Genomic DNA, 17,842 nt, shown 5'->3' on the forward strand with positions numbered 1-17,842 from the left:
CGTTGCACCTACATGTCTACTAACTCTCATTAGAGTATTAGTAGAGTATTAGTAGACTGGTAGGGTTAGGGTTAGAATAAGTTGACATGTACTTGCAAAGTTTTAGTCAGTAGAATGTCTGTTGGGAGACCATGACAATAAAGAGTTAGCAGATATTAAGCAAACAGTCTACTAATACTCTGATGAGAGTTAGTAGACATGTAGGTCCAACATTACTTATTGTCAACAGATTTTCAAAAGGTACCATCAATGCGTCTGGAATGAGCAAGATCATTTGAATATTGTCAGTTTTTTTCCAGTAGTAAATCTGTGGTCTGTGCGTCAAATCACAGGAATTGCCTCACGGGTCAGTTCTACTGTCTCATTTCTTGGGTCTGTAGATGCAGAATTAATCCTCACTTGCATGTCTGAATAGAGTAAAAATTAAGAAAACTTAATCACAGTAAACAATTGTACGTGCAGGAAAACCCTAATATGGACAAAGGCATCCAGCGATCGCGGTAGCTGAGCTGAATAAAAAGCAGAACATTGGTCTACGGTCAAAACTAAGACAATCTACATTTTCCTACTACGTAGCTGCCTAGTCACTGTTGTTTATTTCATGTGGTTTATGTGGCCGCTGAGCCAGGCAATGACCAAGCATTGTTTTTACTGTCCACTACTATCCACTACTCTCCTGCTGATTTGATAATGGTGACGTCTGTCAGATGCGTGCGTGTGTGTGGTGTGGCCGCAGTGCTAATGTTCTTATCATTATGTTCTTAACACTGCTTATGATGACATACAGGCTTATGCTCTTATTAAACAGTGGTGTATTCAAGCAGGTGTAGTTGTGTTGGCCTATTTTGATAACAAATGCATTTTAGGCTAGGCCCACCTGATTTTGTCTGGGCCCATGGTGATTCCTGGCTAGTGGTGTGGATGTTGTCATAAGAGCACTTCAACTGCACATTGGTTTCTCTCTGAGCACAAATATTCTTACAGGTCACAGAGATGCGGTTCAATGTTAGAGAGCCTGATTTAACAAAAAAAAAAAAAAAAAAGAAAGAAAATAAGTTTTCAGCACTGGACATTAACACTGCTACTGACAGTCTTTGCTTCACTCTAACATCTTGCTTAGACAACTTTTGCCCCCTTTCATTCAGATCAGCACGCACCACCATGCCTCTGCCTCTGCCCCCTGGCTGCCCGATGTCCTCAGTGAACATCGCTCTAGGCTTAGGGCTTCAGAAAGGAAGTAGCGCAAATCAGTCACTCCTCTCTTCCTTCTCTGCAAATGTCTCCACTGCTAAAACAGCATACTGTCACAACAAAATTAACAATTGTTCCCACTCTCACACACTTTTCAAAACCTTCTCCTCTCTTCTTTGTCCAAAAACACATGCAACACGCAACTTTCATCTCTCTCTCTCTCTCGCTAATAAATTCAAATAAATGATAGAATTAATTCATTCAAATAGATGTGATCTTACCGCACTACTTCATCTGTGTCTGATTTAAAGCAGGCAGAATGCTAACGAGCCATAACTGACGAAAATTACAGACTGTTTGGACCATTTCTCTCTCTCTTAAAAAACACCTTGCTATGTGTACTGTGCTAGACTAATTGAGACTTGTCACAGCACTTGTATACTGTTGCTCTCTTGTTGGTTTGATTGCTTCTATTGTTTTCCTCATTTGTAAGTCTCTTTGCATAAAATCATCTGCTAAATGATTAAATGTAAATGTAAATGTAAAGAAGTGCTTTTACAAAAGTGGTGTTTTTGAAGTTTAGTAGGCAAACATATGATCTTATTTCCTTCCTTTTTCTCTCCAGTCTTTTACCCAATTGTTGTTGGCCAATGGTGGTTAACCACCCACTTCACGAGCATCTTTCCAGTTCATTTTTAGACTATGTTTGCCAATCAGTTGAGTCAATGATGAATTATGAAATCCTGTGTAAAACATGTTTCAAATTTACAGAAATACATTTGTTGATTTCATACGGTTTTGAAAATCATTTCACCACTTTCAGCAAAAGTTAATTTAATGTCTCTAAAATGTGATGTAACTATAACAATAAAAATATCAATTTCTCTGATATTTGAAGTGATTTATTGACCATCACACACAGTCACACAGTGTCTGTCAGGGTCCTCTCTCTGATATTAATATTTTTTAATTGTTTTTCTCAAATGTTAATAAGTAGTGAAGCAGTTTTGATAATAGTATTTTTTTTTAAAGATATAGCAGTAAAGAATAGAGCAATGTGACATTTTTGAATTTCTTTTTCTTCATTATAATATCAGAATGGTTAATATTTTATTTTAAATGCTCATGACAAAAGAGGTACACTCATGTCATTGTAGTGTAAATGATAATAATACTTTTTGGTATTTTTGTGTTCTAGTACATGATGGAAGATTGACACAATATCATAAAACGGAAGAAAAAAACCTGTTCATCTGATTGTACACAATATGATGGTGACCAGTTAACATTTACCAGACCTAATCTTAAAGTTCACACCTTCTACTATTACTTTTGAAAAAACATAGGAAAACCCACAAAGCAATTACCAATGCCAATTAAAAACCATCCTTTCCTTTTTAATAAACGTATTATTTTCACGGTCAGATAAAACACCATTCTAATATGTACTTAATGCATTATTGCGAAACTCGATCCCCTGCTTAAAGTCCTGACATATCTGAATAAACTAAAACAGGAAACAGAATTGCTTGGGCCCCAAATATAACAAATCCTTTTTAATAACCAGTTTGTCTGCTTATTAAATTGTTTTATTGATTTTTCTGTGCATCATTATTGTGGTAACAGTTCATCCATTGAAATATAAAATAATGTGTGCACTTATACAGAAATCATGAGATATTATACACGGAACACAAAAGTGGCACCACGTCAAGTAATTAGATATTTTACTCACCACATCCACAGAGCCGCTATTATGAGAAACTGAGGTAAAAACACCAGCAGAGTGACTGTATAATGGCTGAGCGCTGTGCTGTCCACTGGATCTTCACAACACAAAGAAGTGAATCAAGACTATCAGAGAAACCTACGGTGGCCGAGAAGTGCAAAACAAATCACAATTCTGAAAACAAAATAACAAATTACAAACGCAAATGCAAGTGCTTGTTGTCTTTAGTGAATCCATCCGTTACCTGTCGTCCGTTCTTGTACCAGATGTAAGAGGTGTTGTTGTTCAGAGTGCATTTAGTTGAACAGATTAATATCACTTCCTGTCCCTCTGGTACAACAGATGGGCTGCTTTTCACCTGAGTATCTGAAAACAAAGCCTATTAGAAATTATACAGGAAACATTTTAAATGTAATCAGTTTATCATGATGAGTTACCTGTAACAGTAAGAATGACTCTAGTTGACCCAGAGTATTGGCCGTTTGTCGTGTTAGTGAAGATCCTGAATAGATATTCTCCAGAGTCACTGATCTTGAGCTCTTTGATTCTCAGTTTGTTCCCCACATACTCCACACGACCCGCAAACTGATGCTCCTCACGCAGATCCTTAAAGTCACCAGGCCGAACGTAATGCCAGAATGTTTTATATAGAGTATAACCAGAGGGATGTGAGTATGTGCAGGAAATGTCTACTGTTGAGCCCACCGAAGCACAGACTCTTCTAGAGGTGTAAGTCACATCCCAGCAGCCTCTCTTAGAAATGCCTGAAAGAGACAGATTACTGCTGTGAAACTCACAATTAAGGTCTTTTCACGTCAAGATGAATGTTTGTCATAAAAAAAATCATTGTTAATGGGAGACGGGTTCTGATCTTTTTCTCGCCTATCGCACTACAAAGTAAACTGTCCAACCAATAAGAATTGCTGTTTTGGTCACATAAACGGCTTCATAAAACTACAACTTGATGCCAGTCACGCACAAAATATTTTGCTGGGCCTAAGCAAATACCCACATTTGTGGCCTTGGCCACTTGAGAGAGAGTGTACATGAGACATGAAGTAGGGGCACAAGACCATCCCAAGTTGGAAAAAAAAACAAGTGCCCTTAACGCACACTGAATCCACACTATCTTTAGTGGTATTTCAGATTAAGCGTATCCCAACATTAATAAATTTCAGGAACTCATGTGCCCTGAAATCACAAGAATGAGGAAACCTTTTCAGTGCAAGTTAAACAGATTAGCCATTACATATAATTTGGTAGAAAAAAAAATCATTATTGCACATTTTATTGGTACGGAGATGAATATGTGTAGTTTGTAAAACATTTAGAACTGCTTTTTAATCACTTCTTTAGAAGCATCACAATTACTAAACTGTAATCTGTAATTACATATGGACACATTGTACAGACATTTTGAAGTGAAAAGTATTTAAAATCAAAATGTGTAAATAAAGCTGTGTAAAATGCAATTTTATTGTGTAATCAAAATTTGTACGCATACTTAACTGCCATTTGAACACTTGGGCAAAACACATGAAAGACATCATGTAACTAGCGGTCAAGTGGACTGCAAGTGTGGGTATTGGGACAGGCCCCTTGTCTTAAATGGCATACTATGTCCACACGGTCTTCCTCCGAGTTTGTATTTATGTGACATAATGGGACTTGAACACTACTGGACTACGAACATTAGTCTTGGTATGAAAATACCTTTAAATGTGTCCTTATATACTCATGTATGAACAAACACTGATATTATAGTAGTGCTCATTAAATAAAAATATCCAGTGTCACTCACACACAGGAGAGGAGGAGTTCATAAGATCTGGAGTAAGAAAACAGGAGTAACTGCCAGCAGCTTTGAGTGAAACTACAATGCTCCTGGACCAAAGATGTTTTACATATTGTCCATTTTTTTCCCAGTAGTAATTCTGAGGTCTGGACGTCAAATCACAGGAAGTCTCACAGATCAGTTCTACTGTCTCATCTCTTGGGTCTGATGCAGGATTCATCCTCACCTGCAGGTCTGAATTAATGTAATAATTATAAAACTTGACAAATGAAAACAGCTGAATTGACCAGAATCTCGACTCAGTTTCACCTGTGACTGTTAGATTGACGGCCGCTGAGCTGAGATGTTTAACTCCATCCTCCATGATGAACATGAGCTGATATTCTCCAGAGTCTCTCTCTCACATCTGATATTGTGAGTTCTGCTTCGTATTTACCAATGATCTGCTTCACCCGTCCTGAGTAGTCTGAGTCTAAAGTCAAATCTTTAGGTTCATTGTTTTTTCTCCAGTTTGTACTTTGTTTCTCGCTGAACCAGAACGCAGTTTTGGTGTGGATGTTGTCATAAGAACACTTCAACTGCACATTGGTTTCACTCAGAGCACAAATATTCTTACAGATCACAGAGATGCGGTTCAATGTTAGAGAGCCTTATTTAAAAAAAAAAAAAGGAAACAAAAGAAAAGAAACAAACAAACAAACAATGAGACCATAATGTTTGCACTGAAGACAAGCCAAGTGAGTCACTGTGAGAGCAGTGAGGGAACTCTCCTTCTTGTGTAAATGTCTTTAGTCTGTGTTGGAATTTTGATAAATTCACATTGATCCATTAAAACAATAATCTTACCTGAAAAGTGTAGAAGTAGGATCAGTGATGTAATTCTGAACTCCATGCTTTAATTCTCAAAATAATTCACTTGTTTGTCAAGATTAATTCTAATAATAATAATAATAAAACACAAATTAATTTAAAATAATTTAACCAATAGCTCCAACATTTAAAGTGATACTTAGTTAAGTAAATGTTCGTTTGACATGTTTCTTAAAATAAAAGTAAATTAGTGATTTACATTAAAAGATCATGTATACTTACATGTTGCAGATTTATCCCGCTTTCAAGGAAGTGCTTTTACAGAAGTGGTGTTCATTTTTGAAGTTTAGTAGGCAAACATATGATCTAATTTCCTTCCTTTTTCTCTCCAATCTTTTACCCAATTGTTGTTGGCCAATGGTGGTAAAACCACCCACTTCACGAGCATCTTTCCAGTTCATTTTTAGACTATGTTTGCCAATCAGTTGAGTCAATGATGAATTATGAAATCCTGTGTAAAACATGTTTCAAATTTAAAGAAATACATTTGTTGATTTCATACGGTTTTGAAAATCATTTCACCACTTTCAGCAAAAGTTAATTTAATGACTCTAAAATGTGACGTGTTTTGCTCTCCTCTTGTTCCATGTCCTGGTTTTCCCATGTGTTTCCTTTTGCCCTTATTTGGTTCTTCCTGTTCCTGTTCTGATTATGTTGATTTGTCTCCAGCCGTGTTAATTTAGTCTTATCATGTGTGCTCCTTTATAAGCCTGTCTCCTACGTCCATTCGGTGTCCGGTATTGTTTATGTCAACCTCATCAGCTATGTGTGTTTTCCTGGTTCCGTTGTGTTAGATTATATTATTAAAATCTCCTTGTTGATTTACTCCTGGTCTCCTCGTTCCTCGCTCCGCGCTCCAACACAGTAGCAAATGTGACAGAATACCGGACCCGAAACAGCTAAGCGGCGCCCCTTCCCCCCGTGTTTGTTTTTCGTTTTGAAGGTTTTTTGTTTCCCGTTTATTTCTCCCCGCGGCGATGGAAATAGCCACTCGGTTCTCCGCCTTAGCCCGCCGAGATCTCCCCTTCTTTGAGTACGCCTGGGAATTCTGCGGGCTCGCCGCTGCGACGGCATTGGATGATGCCACCATCAATTCTCTGTTCTGGCTCGGGGCCAAACTCCCTCGCCCCATGGACCTCCCAGACACCAAGGGACTATGCTGGAGGGAAGGGATCTACCGGTGTCTGGGCCCGAGCCAGAACCAGCCCGCCATCAAGCCCGCTGGCCGCGGCTCTCTCCAGCATGCCGGCCATTCCTCAATCAAGCCCGCCAACCGCGGCTGTCTCCAGCCCGCCGGCCATTCCAAAGCCAAGCCCGCCAGCCGCGGCATTCACAAGCCCTCAGTCAAGCCGTTCCTCAGTCAAGCCCGCCGGCCGCGGCTCACTCTAGCCCGCCGACCACGCCTTTCACCCCGAACTTAAAGGGGAATCTAAGGAGGAGAAGGCGGTTGGCTCCAGCCCCAGAGCTCGCTCCAGTGTCGGCTCCAGCCCCTGAGTTCGCTCGAGAAGGCGGTCGGCTCCAGCCCCAGAGCTCGCTCCAGTGTCGGCTCCAGTCCCCGAATCCAGCCCAAAGAGGGCTCCTGTTCCCGAGTTTAGCCCACGGAGGGCTCCTGTCCCTGAGTCTAGCCCAGTGAGGGCTCCTGTCCCCGAGTCTAGCCCAGTGAGGGCTCCTGTCCCCGAGTCTAGCACAGAAAGGGCTCCAGTCCCAAGTCAAGCCCAGGGAGTGCCACAGTTCCCGAGTTAGGCCTACAGAGGGCCTCTAAAGATGATATTCTCGCCGGGTCGAGTGGCGAGGCCAAGGCCACGGAGGCCATCCAGCCATGGCTTTCTGAGTTCCCTGCTCCGCCATGGCTTCCTAGTCTGCCTGCTCTGCCATGGCGCCCCGAACTGCCTGCTCGCCATGGCTCCCCGAGCTCCCTGCTCCGCCATGGACCCTGAGCTCCCTGTGCCGTCATGGCACCCTGGACTGCCTGATCCACCCTGGAGGTATTCCCCGTGTCCCAGTCCTGCACCAGCCTCCAGGGCGCCCACGCCCCCTCCCTGGGGGAGTAATGTCAGACTCTGTTCCGTGTTTTGCTCTCCTCGTGTTCCATGTCCTGGTTTTCCCATGTGTTTCCTTTTGCCCTTATTTGGTTCTTCCTGTCCTGTTCTGATTATGTTGATTTGTTTGTTTGGTTGGTTTGTTGGTTTCTAGCATGATTAGCGAGTTACTAACATGTTGTTATAATGTTTCTATCATGATTAGTAAGTTACTAGCATGTTGTTAGCATTATTAGCAAGTTACTAGCATGTTGTTAACATGATAAACAAGTTAATAGCATGTTGCTAGCATGATCAGCATGTTACTAGCATGATGTTAGCATTGTTTCTAGTATTTTTAGCAAGTTGCTAGCATGTTTCAAGCATGATTATCATGTTACTAACATGGTGTTACCATTTTGTTAACATGATTAGCAAGTTACTAGCATGTTGCTAGCATGATTCTAGCATGATTAGCATGTTGCTAGCATGATGCAAGCTTGTTTCTAGCATGTTTAACACGTTGTTAGCATGATTCTAGCATGACTAGCATGTTACTAGCATGGTGTTAACATTTTCTTAGCATGTTTAACAAGTTGCTAGCATTTTGTTTGCATGTTTAACAAGTTTACTAGCATGTTGCTAACATGATTCTAGCATGATTGCCATGTTACTAGCATTATTCTAACATGATTAGCATGTTACTAGCATATTGTTACCATGTTTCTATCATGATTAGCAAGTTACTAGCATGTTGTTAGCATTATTAGCCAGTTGCTAGCATGTTGTTATCATGTTTATAGTATGATTAGCAAGTTACTAGCATGATTCTAGCATTATGCTAGCATGTTTAACAAATTTGCTAGCATGTTACTAGCATGGTGTTAACATTTTGTTAGCATTATTAGCAAGTTACTTGCATGTTGTTAACATGATTAGCATGTTACTATCATGTTGTTATCATGTTTCTAGCATGATTAGCAAGTTACTAGCATGTTGTTAGCATTATTAGCAAGTTGCTAGCATGTTGTTTACATGATTAGCAAGTTACTAGCATGTTGCTAGTATGATTCTAACATGATTAGCATGTTACTAACATGATTCTAGCATGATTAGCATGTTACTAGCATGATGCTAGCCTGTTTCTAGCATGTTTAACAAATTGCTAGAATGTTACTGGCATGGTGTTAACATTTTGTTAACATGATTAGCAAGTTACTAGCATGTTTTAACATGATTAGCAAGTTACTAGCATGTTAACATTAGTAAGTTACTAGCATGTTACTAGCATGTTTCTAGCATGTTTAACAAGTTGCTAGCATGTTTCTAGCATTATTAGCATTTTACTAGCATGGTGTTAGCATTTTGTTAACATGATTAACAAGTTACTATAATGTTTAACATGTTACTAGCATGTTGTTAGCAATTATTAGCAAGTTACTAGTAGGGATGGTCCAGGCTGTCATTGAGGCTAAGGGTTGCCTGACAAAGTATTGATAGTTGTGTAAATACTGTCATACTAACAGCTGTCTGAATTATTTTGGTTGATTGTAATCTATTACATACCTTTCTATCAAAATTATCTAATATTATTTGACTGTATCTATTTGATAAATGAAGTTAACCAACTAACATTATACATACTCTTTTGGTTTCTGTACCCAATATTTAAAAAATGTACAAATGCAATAAAAGTATCGGTATCGGCAAGTACCAAAAATAAAAGTATCGGTATCGGTACTCGGTATCGGCAAGTACCAAAAATAAAAGTATCGGTATCAGGCGAGTACTGGAAAAAGTGGTATCAGTGCATCCCTAGTTACTAGCATGTTAACATGATTAGTAAGTTACTAGCATGTTGCAAGCATGTTTCTAGCATTATTAGCATGTTACCGGCATGGTGTTAAAAAAAACTAAAAAAAAGTTTTGACCCCCTCAATGAAAGTCTATTGGATTTTAGGTGGTTTTGATAGTCTGGTTAACGAAAATTGGTGGTTGTAGCTTTAAAGGTCTAGGAGGAGATACACTTTAAAATTTGGTCTCAGAAGAAGAAGAAAAAGAAGAAGTTTAAATAGGGTTTCAGTAAATTGGCTTTTTCAAGCCAACTTAATAATAGTATTTTTTTAAGATGTAGCAGTAAAGGATAGAGCAATGCGACTTTTGGAATTGCTTTTCCTTTTCATTATAATATCAGAATGGTTAATATATATTTTTTAAATGCTCTTTACCATTTTTGTTAGCATTTTTCTAGCATGATTAGTTAGTTGTTAACATGTTTCTAGCATGACTAGCATGTTACTAGCATGGTGTTAACATTTTGTTAACTTGTTTAGCAAGTTTACAAGCATATTGCTAGCATGATTCTAGCATGATTAGCATGTTACTGGCATGATTCTAGCATGATTAGCATGTTACTAGCATGATGCTAGCATGTTTGGTATCGGGCCCGATACTGGCCTCCTGTACTCGTACTCGTACTCGTTAAAATGCCCCGATACCAAACGCCGATACCACACAGCATGTGATAAGCGCCATATTTAAACAAAGAAACACTGACAACAGACAGCAGAAAGGAGTTATGGATGTCTACTACGAAGTATATGTATGCAATGAATATAATGTTAAACATTCAGTATTAACGCCTGTATAGCTGATGTGTGCGAGCTGATAAACAAAGCACGCTGAGTGGATTGAGCGCGCGGCGGCGCAGATGCGCGAGCTTGTCGAGTGAATATACCTTTCTCACAGACATCATTGGAAAGTTTATAGTTCGGTCGGATATGTCAAAGACAAGTAAGTAAAACAATGCACAAGTTACTTAACGGTAGGGAGAGAGCGAGAGAGAGACAGAGAGAGAGAGCGAGAGAGAGCACGCGCGCACTTCTGTTGTGTGATCTTTGATGTTCACTCACTGAGCACACGCATCATTTGAATTAAAACGAAATCGTACAAATAAAACCATTCATAGGGGCATTCACTATAATCATCATTTATTTTCAACCTTAGGCATACACGACTTTCTAGCGAAAGTGAATCTAGCAGCCTGTGTGAAATGCGCTAGACTGTACTATTCTGCATCAGTACAAACACGTGCAGGCGTTGCGCGTGTTTTGCTTGCTTGAGTGTTTCTGCATTATATGAGTGGCTTTGGAATATAAATCGCAGCACGTTTCAGATGAAAAAACGCGACTTCTATTTCTGAAAATATCACAGTTAGGAGATTTATAACGAGTGGTTCCCTGCATTATTACAGCAAAGCGCGTGATTACAGTACTAAGCCGCTGCTCTAATGCTATTAAATTAAAGATGATGTACCATAGAGCAAAAAATGAACAGTGAAAGTAACAAAAACTTGTAAAATACATTTTAATGGGCATAATTAAGTGTGAAAATAACCGAAGGATATACAGTGAAACCAAAAATGATTCAGAGACCAGATATAATTTTTGATATTTTTTTACTAGTGGGTGCAGGACACTATAGTTCATTTATGTAAGTGAGGATAGCAAAATAAAGTAAACTGTGACAAATCATACCCAAAAATTCTTCATACTGTGGACTACCAGTAAAATTGATACAAATTTGTGTCCAAAAATTATTCAGACCGAGTCTGGGAAAAAAACTGAAGTTGAGGTTTTCATGAAGCTGGGTGACAGCATGCCCAGGAGACTACAGGCTGTCATTGAGGCTAAGGGTTGCCCGACAAAGTATTCATAGTTGTGTAAATACTGTCATACTAACAGCTGTCTGAATATTTTTTGGTTGATTGTAATCTATTACATACCTTTCTATCGAATTTATCTTACATTATCAAGCTGAATTTGTTCTGACTCAGTTTAACTCTGAGTTCTTGTCATATTTTATTACCATTTTCTAAACTATAGCGAATAAACTGTGATAATGTGAGAAATGTTGAAGGTGTCTGAATACATTTTGGTTTGACTGTATCTATTTGATAAATGAAGTTAACCAACTAACATTATACATACTCTTTTGGTTTCTGTACCCAATATTTAAAAAATGTACAAATGCAATAAAAGTATCGGTATCGGCAAGTACCAAAAATAAAAGTATCGGTATCGGTACTCGGTATCGGCAAGTACCAAAAATAAAAGTATCGGTATCAGGCGAGTACTGGAAAAAGTGGTATCAGTGCATCCCTAGTTACTAGCATGTTAACATGATTAGTAAGTTACTAGCATGTTGCAAGCATGTTTCTAGCATTATTAGCATGTTACCGGCATGGTGTTAAAAAAAACTAAAAAAAAGTTTTGACCCCCTCAATGAAAGTCTATTGGATTTTAGGTGGTTTTGATAGTCTGGTTAACGAAAATTGGTGGTTGTAGCTTTAAAGGTCTAGGAGGAGATACACTTTAAAATTTGGTCTCAGAAGAAGAAGAAAAAGAAGAAGTTTAAATAGGGTTTCAGTAAATTGGCTTTTTCAAGCCAACTTAATAATAGTATTTTTTTAAGATGTAGCAGTAAAGGATAGAGCAATGCGACTTTTGGAATTGCTTTTCCTTTTCATTATAATATCAGAATGGTTAATATATATTTTTTAAATGCTCTTTACAAAAGAGGTACACTCATGTCATTGTAATGTAACTGATAATATTTTTTGGTATTTTTGCGTTCTAGTACTTGATGGAAGATTAACCAAATTTGATAAAACAGGGAAGAAAAAAAACTTCATCTGATTGTACACAATATGATGGTGACCAGTTAACATTTACCAGACCTAATCTTAAACCTCAGATTAAGAATCTTGCACACTTTAGTTACAAAAAGTGATTTTTTTCAATATTCATCTTAAGTCTTGAAGGATCTTTTTAGGACAATTTCATAAATACTGGTTAAGAAAACACACACACACAGGCTACAAGGAGACTTTGATTATTTTGTAGACCAGAACACTGCAGATTCTTCCAAAAAATGAAGTTTACACCTTCTACTATTACTTTTGAAAAACCATAGGAAAACCCACAAAGCAATTACCAATGCCAATTAATAACCATCCTTTCCTTTTTAATAAACGTATTATTTTCAGGGTCAGATAAAACACCATTCTAATATGTACTTATTATTATTATTATTATTGCATTATTGCGAAACTCGATCCCCTGCTTAAAGTCCTGACATATCTGAAAAAACTAAAACAGGAAACAGAATTGCTTGGGCCCCAAATATTAGAACAAATCCTTTTTAATAACCAGTTTGTCTACTTATTAAATTGTTTTATTGATTTTTCTGTGCATCGTTATTGTGGTAACAGTTCATCCATTGAAATATAAAATAATGTGTGCACTTATACAGAAATCATGAGATATTATACACGGAACACAAAAGTGGCACCACTTTATTAAAGGATATTAAAGGATATTTAGAGAAAAGGTTTTTTTTTACATTGTTTGATTATGCAGACTGACAGTCATATGTCACTGTCTATGACATCACAGTATCACAGATGTTGCTGCTGACAGTTCTGACTGTTGCTAGGTGATGATGTCACAATGGAAGAACACAATGACATCACTCCAGTGGCTCTGATGGACAGACAGCAGATGTAGATGAAGACATCTGGAACATCAGAATCTGAGACATAAAAAAGATCAAATAGATTCAAAACCATTTTTGTAGCCATTGTATTTAATGTTATAGCCAATTCTCAATATCAATTATTTCTAACCTCTTCATTTTTGTTTTCTGTTTGGTTTTGAAATGAGATTCTGATGAAATACCTGTTGAATCATAATTCACATTCTTATAATCTGAATTCATTTCATTATACGTCAAGTAATTAGATATTTTACTCACCACATCCACGGAGCCGCTATTATGAGAAACTGAAGTAAAAACACCAGCAGAGTGACTGTATAATGGCTGAACGCTGTGCTGTCCACTGGATCTTCACAACACAAAGAAGTGAATCAAGACTATCAGAGAAACCACCTGAACTCATCAAACATTTCACACTGAAGCACATGTATCATGAGAGATGTGTTACCTTCTACAGCACAGGAATACTGGTGAAGATCTTCATTGCTGACTGAGTCCAGGTACAGCTTGTTAGCTTTAGTGAATCCATCCGTTACCTGTCGTCTGTTCTTGTACCAGATGTAAGTATGTTTGTCGTTCAGAGTGCATTTAGTTGAACAGCTTAATATCACTTCCTGTCGCTCTGATACAACAGATGGGCTGCTTTTCACCTGAGTATCTGAAAAAAAGCCTATTAGAAATTATACAGGAAACATTTTAAATATAATCAGTTTATCATGATGAGTTACCTGTAACAGTAAGAATGACTCCAGGTGATTCAGAGTATTGATCTAAGTCAGTGATGAACCTGAATAGATATTCTCCAGAGTCGCTGATCTTGAGCTCTTTGATTCTCAGTTTGTTCCCCACATACTCCACACGACCAGCAAACTGATGCTCCTCACGCAGATCCTTAAAGTCACCAGGCCGAACGTAATGCCAGAATGTTTTATATAGAGTATAACCAGAGGGATGTGAGTATGTGCAGGAAATGTCTACTGTTGAGCCCACCGAAGCACAGACTCTTCTAGAGGTGTAAGTCACATCCCAGCAGCCACTCTTAGAAATGCCTGAAAGAGACAGATTACTGCTGTGAAACTCACAATTAAGGTCTGTTCACGTCAAGATGAATGTTTCTCATAAAAATTCAGTGTGATAATAAGCATTTTAATTTGACTCAATGGCTGTTAATGGGAGATCTCTTTCTCGCCCATCGCACTCTGAAGTAAACTGTCCAACCAGTAAGATTTGTGCTTTTGGTCACGTAAACGGAGCTGCTTTCATGACTGAACAAACCCACTCAGTCAGATTGAGTGGCAAAACGCCCTGCAACTTGGTACTAGTAGGGGAAAGTGTGAAAACGAAAGTAAAACAAACGATTGTCTGTTTAAATTAAAGGCCACTTGACTCAACAGTAATCCTTACAAATTATAAAAAGAACCACTGGTCCATGGACATTGACATGTGCAAACCCTCTATTTGAGGTTAAGCGTATCCCAACATTCACAATGTTCAAGAACTCATGTGCCCCGAAATCATGAGAATAAGAAAACATTCCAATGTAAGTTAAACATTACAAATAATTTGGTAGTAAAACATAAAGTGTTGCACATTATAGTGGTGCAGTGATCGGTTTGTGTATTTTCTAAAATGTTTGCAACTGCTTTTTAAATCACTTATGTAGAAGCAACACAATTACTTAATTTACAATTTATAACACTATGATGTGCGTTCCATTTGGTAATCAAGAGTTTTACACTTGAGGTCTTAACAGTTAGTTGAACACTTATGAAATTGCAAACTCATGAAATCTACATCATGTAACCAGTGGTCAAGTTCCAAGACAGCAAGAGTGTGGATTGGAACGGGCCCCCTGTCCTCGTGGTCTTCCTCCGTGTCCATATTTCTGTGACTCAACGGCACTTTGATTTGAACAGAAAAAGTGGAAATCGCGCAGAATTTATATGTTGAACATTAGTCTTGGTATGAAAATACCTTTAAATGTGTCCACATATATTCACGTACTAACACTGATATTATGTTAGTGCTCATTCAATAAAAATATTAAGTGTCACTCACACACAGGAGAGGAGGAGTTCATAAGATCTGGAGTAAGAAAACAGGAGTAACTGGCAGCAGCTTCGAGTGAAACTTCAATGCTCCTGGAATGACTAAGATCTTTTACATATTGTCCATTTTTTTTCCAGTAGTAATTCTGAGGTCTGGACGTCAAATCACAGGAAGTCTCACAGATCAGTTCTACTGTCTCATCTCTTGGGTCTGATGCAGGATTCATCCTCACCTGCAGGTCTGAATTAATGTAAAAATGAATAAAACTTGACAAATGAAAACAGCTGAAGTGACCAGAATCTAGTTTCACCTGTGACTGTTAGACTGACGGCCGCTGAGCTGAGATGTTTAACTCCATCCTCCATGATGAACATGAGCTGATGTTCTCCAGAGTCTCTTTCTCTCACGTCTGATATTGTGAGTGTTGAATGGCTGCTTGAGATCTGATGTTTCACCCGTCCTGAGTAGTCTGAGTCTAAAGTCAAATCTTCAGGTTCATTGTTTTTTCTCCAGTTTGTACTTTGTTTCTCGCTGAACCAGAACGCAGGTTTGGTGTGGATGTTGTCATAAGAACACTTCAACTGCACATTGGTTTCCCTCAGAGCACAAATATTCTTACAGATCACAGAGATGCGGTTCAATGTTAGAGAGCCTGATTAAAAAAAATTACAAATTAACAAAGTAACACTGAAACCAAAAGGTTTGCATTGATGGAGAGATTCTCATCTGACAAACCAAGTGATTCACTATGAGAGCAGTGAGGCATCTCTCCTTAAAGTCTAAAATGTCCTTAGTCTGTGTTGGAACAAATTTTGATGAAATAACTACAATCTATTAACACAATAATCTTACCTGAAATGTGTAGAAGTAGGATCACTGATGCGATTCTGAAGTCCATGCTTTAACTTTCAAAATAATTCACTTCTTTGTCTAGAGTAAAACAACAAGAACGTAGTGAGGCAAGCACTCATTCATGTCAAGCCATTTATCACAATAGCTCCTACATTAACTGCATTTGTTTCAAGTTAAAACATGGGTAAAGAAATGTGGTGTCAATGTCTAAAGTTTAGCAATTAGCAATTAGGCAATCAGATGATCTTATTTCCTTCCTTTTTCTCCAGTCTTTTACCCACTTGTTGTTGGGCAACTGCAGTTAACCACTCACTTCTTGAGCATCTCTATGTTTGGAACCTTCCAGTTAATTTTTGAGTTAATGACAAACAAGGATAAATCTTGTTTAAAACATGTACATGTTTCAAATGTACAGAAATGTGTTTGTTGATTTCATATGGTTTTGGAAAAACCTTTACATCATTTTCAACAAAAGTAAAATTAATGACTCTAAAATGTGATTTAACTGTGACCATCAAAAAAATGTTTTTTTTTTACACCCTGAATATGAGTGAGTGAACATCTTAATCATTATCTTCAAAAATGTTTTTAAATGTTTTAATGCATTTTTTTCATTAATTATTGTGAGTTCATTTATAAATATATTTAGAATTTGCACCACATGCTATTTTAAAGAAATAGCAGTAAAAGATATAGCAAAGCTACTTCAGACATTTTAATTAGGCTTTTTTCCCCCCGTTTTAATATTAAAATGATTAATAACATTCAGAAAAACAGTTCATTTGATTGTCCACAATATGATGGATATGTGTGTAACCTTTGGCCAAAAGTATTAAAGAAACCCGACTACACCAACTAGGTTATTTCTCCACCCAGGAAAAACAATGGCGCTGTTTCAGGGGCCCTACGCAGCTTGCGTATTTAGCGTATAGGTAGGATCAGCTCTGAGTAACACGACACGTAAACAAGGCGCAGCGCGTGCGTGTTGTACGTCAGCAGCATCACGCGCATGCGTAGTGCTACTCTCGATAACGGCGGTAGATGGTAACTCGGGGGAGAAGAATTGTTGAATAAAGTCGTTGTTTTAGTTTTTTTGCGCACAAAAAGTATTATCATAGCGTCATAAAATTACGGTTGAACCACTGAAGTCACATGGAATGTTTTGACAATGTTTTTGGTACCTTTCACTTGGAGCTGTAAATCTGTGCAATATAGGTATAGGCTACATGAGGTGAGAAGTAATGACTATAATAACCACTAAAAATCTCAAGGGGATGTTCAGTAAAGTATATAGTTCTATTTTACAGTAATTGCTGGTTCGAGGATCGAGCCACAAAACCAGTAATTTAATTTGTGCATAATAGCCTACATATAAAAGTATAAATAAAAATATACAGCAGAGAAGTGATATGAACATTTATTGCTTAAGTACACACTTAAGCACATTAATAATAATATTTGCTGTACATCAGATTTAATAACAGCTGTTTTAATAAACAAAAACATTCAAAATATATGCAAAGAAATATTGTTTCAGCATTGCAAGGTTTTTATTCCCATTATCCACTCATAAAACCCCAGTTCCCGCTGATGGTCAGGGCTATTTGGTATAGTCTTATTTGTCTCTGCGGTTGTGCTTTAAAATAAAATTAAGACACAATTGCGGGTTTGTCCAATGTCTCACTGAACTACAGTAATTTATCATCATATTATCATAGTCAGTTTGTGCTTATTCACCGATTCTAATGTAAATATGAAGAATATACATTTAAATATATATTA

At 37.8% G+C, this 17,842-nt stretch overlaps 1 protein-coding gene and 1 pseudogene across 1 annotated transcript; both read right to left on the minus strand.

The window, feature by feature from the left end:
* Positions 1–5,619, minus strand: part of LOC107715698 (uncharacterized) — a 9,570-nt pseudogene extending 3,951 nt beyond the window's left edge.
* Positions 5,620–12,941: 7,322 nt separating this feature from the next.
* On the minus strand, positions 12,942–16,246 carry LOC107715735 (sialoadhesin-like). Its single transcript, XM_016521915.1, has 8 exons — positions 16,061–16,246; positions 15,519–15,860; positions 15,218–15,448; positions 13,888–14,208; positions 13,608–13,817; positions 13,418–13,508; positions 13,290–13,341; positions 12,942–13,195 (listed from the first exon to the last, which is right to left on the minus strand). Exons 1-8 carry the CDS (start codon positions 16,104–16,106, stop codon positions 13,133–13,135), a joined length of 1,356 nt encoding a protein of 451 aa, XP_016377401.1. The 5' UTR covers positions 16,107–16,246; the 3' UTR covers positions 12,942–13,132.
* Between the last annotated feature and the right edge of the window lie 1,596 nt (positions 16,247–17,842).

The sequence above is a fragment of the Sinocyclocheilus rhinocerous genome, unplaced genomic scaffold (assembly GCF_001515625.1).
Source record: "Sinocyclocheilus rhinocerous isolate Xijiao unplaced genomic scaffold, SAMN03320098_v1.1 scaffold450, whole genome shotgun sequence".
Classification (NCBI taxonomy): domain Eukaryota; kingdom Metazoa; phylum Chordata; class Actinopteri; order Cypriniformes; family Cyprinidae; genus Sinocyclocheilus; species Sinocyclocheilus rhinocerous.

What these genes read in the sequence shown, in the direction of transcription:
- LOC107715735 (XM_016521915.1), bottom strand. Translation starts at nt 16,106, where the DNA reads ATGGACTTCAGAATCGCATCAGTGATCCTACTTCTACACATTTCAG. An exon ending in ATAGCGGCTCCGTGGATGTG is followed by an intron (nt 13,342 to 13,417) that starts GTGAGTAAAATA and finishes ATGATTCAACAG; the next exon opens with GTATTTCATCAGAATCTCAT. An exon ending in CAGAAAACAAAAATGAAGAG is followed by an intron (nt 13,196 to 13,289) that starts GTTAGAAATAAT and finishes TTTATGTCTCAG; the next exon opens with ATTCTGATGTTCCAGATGTC.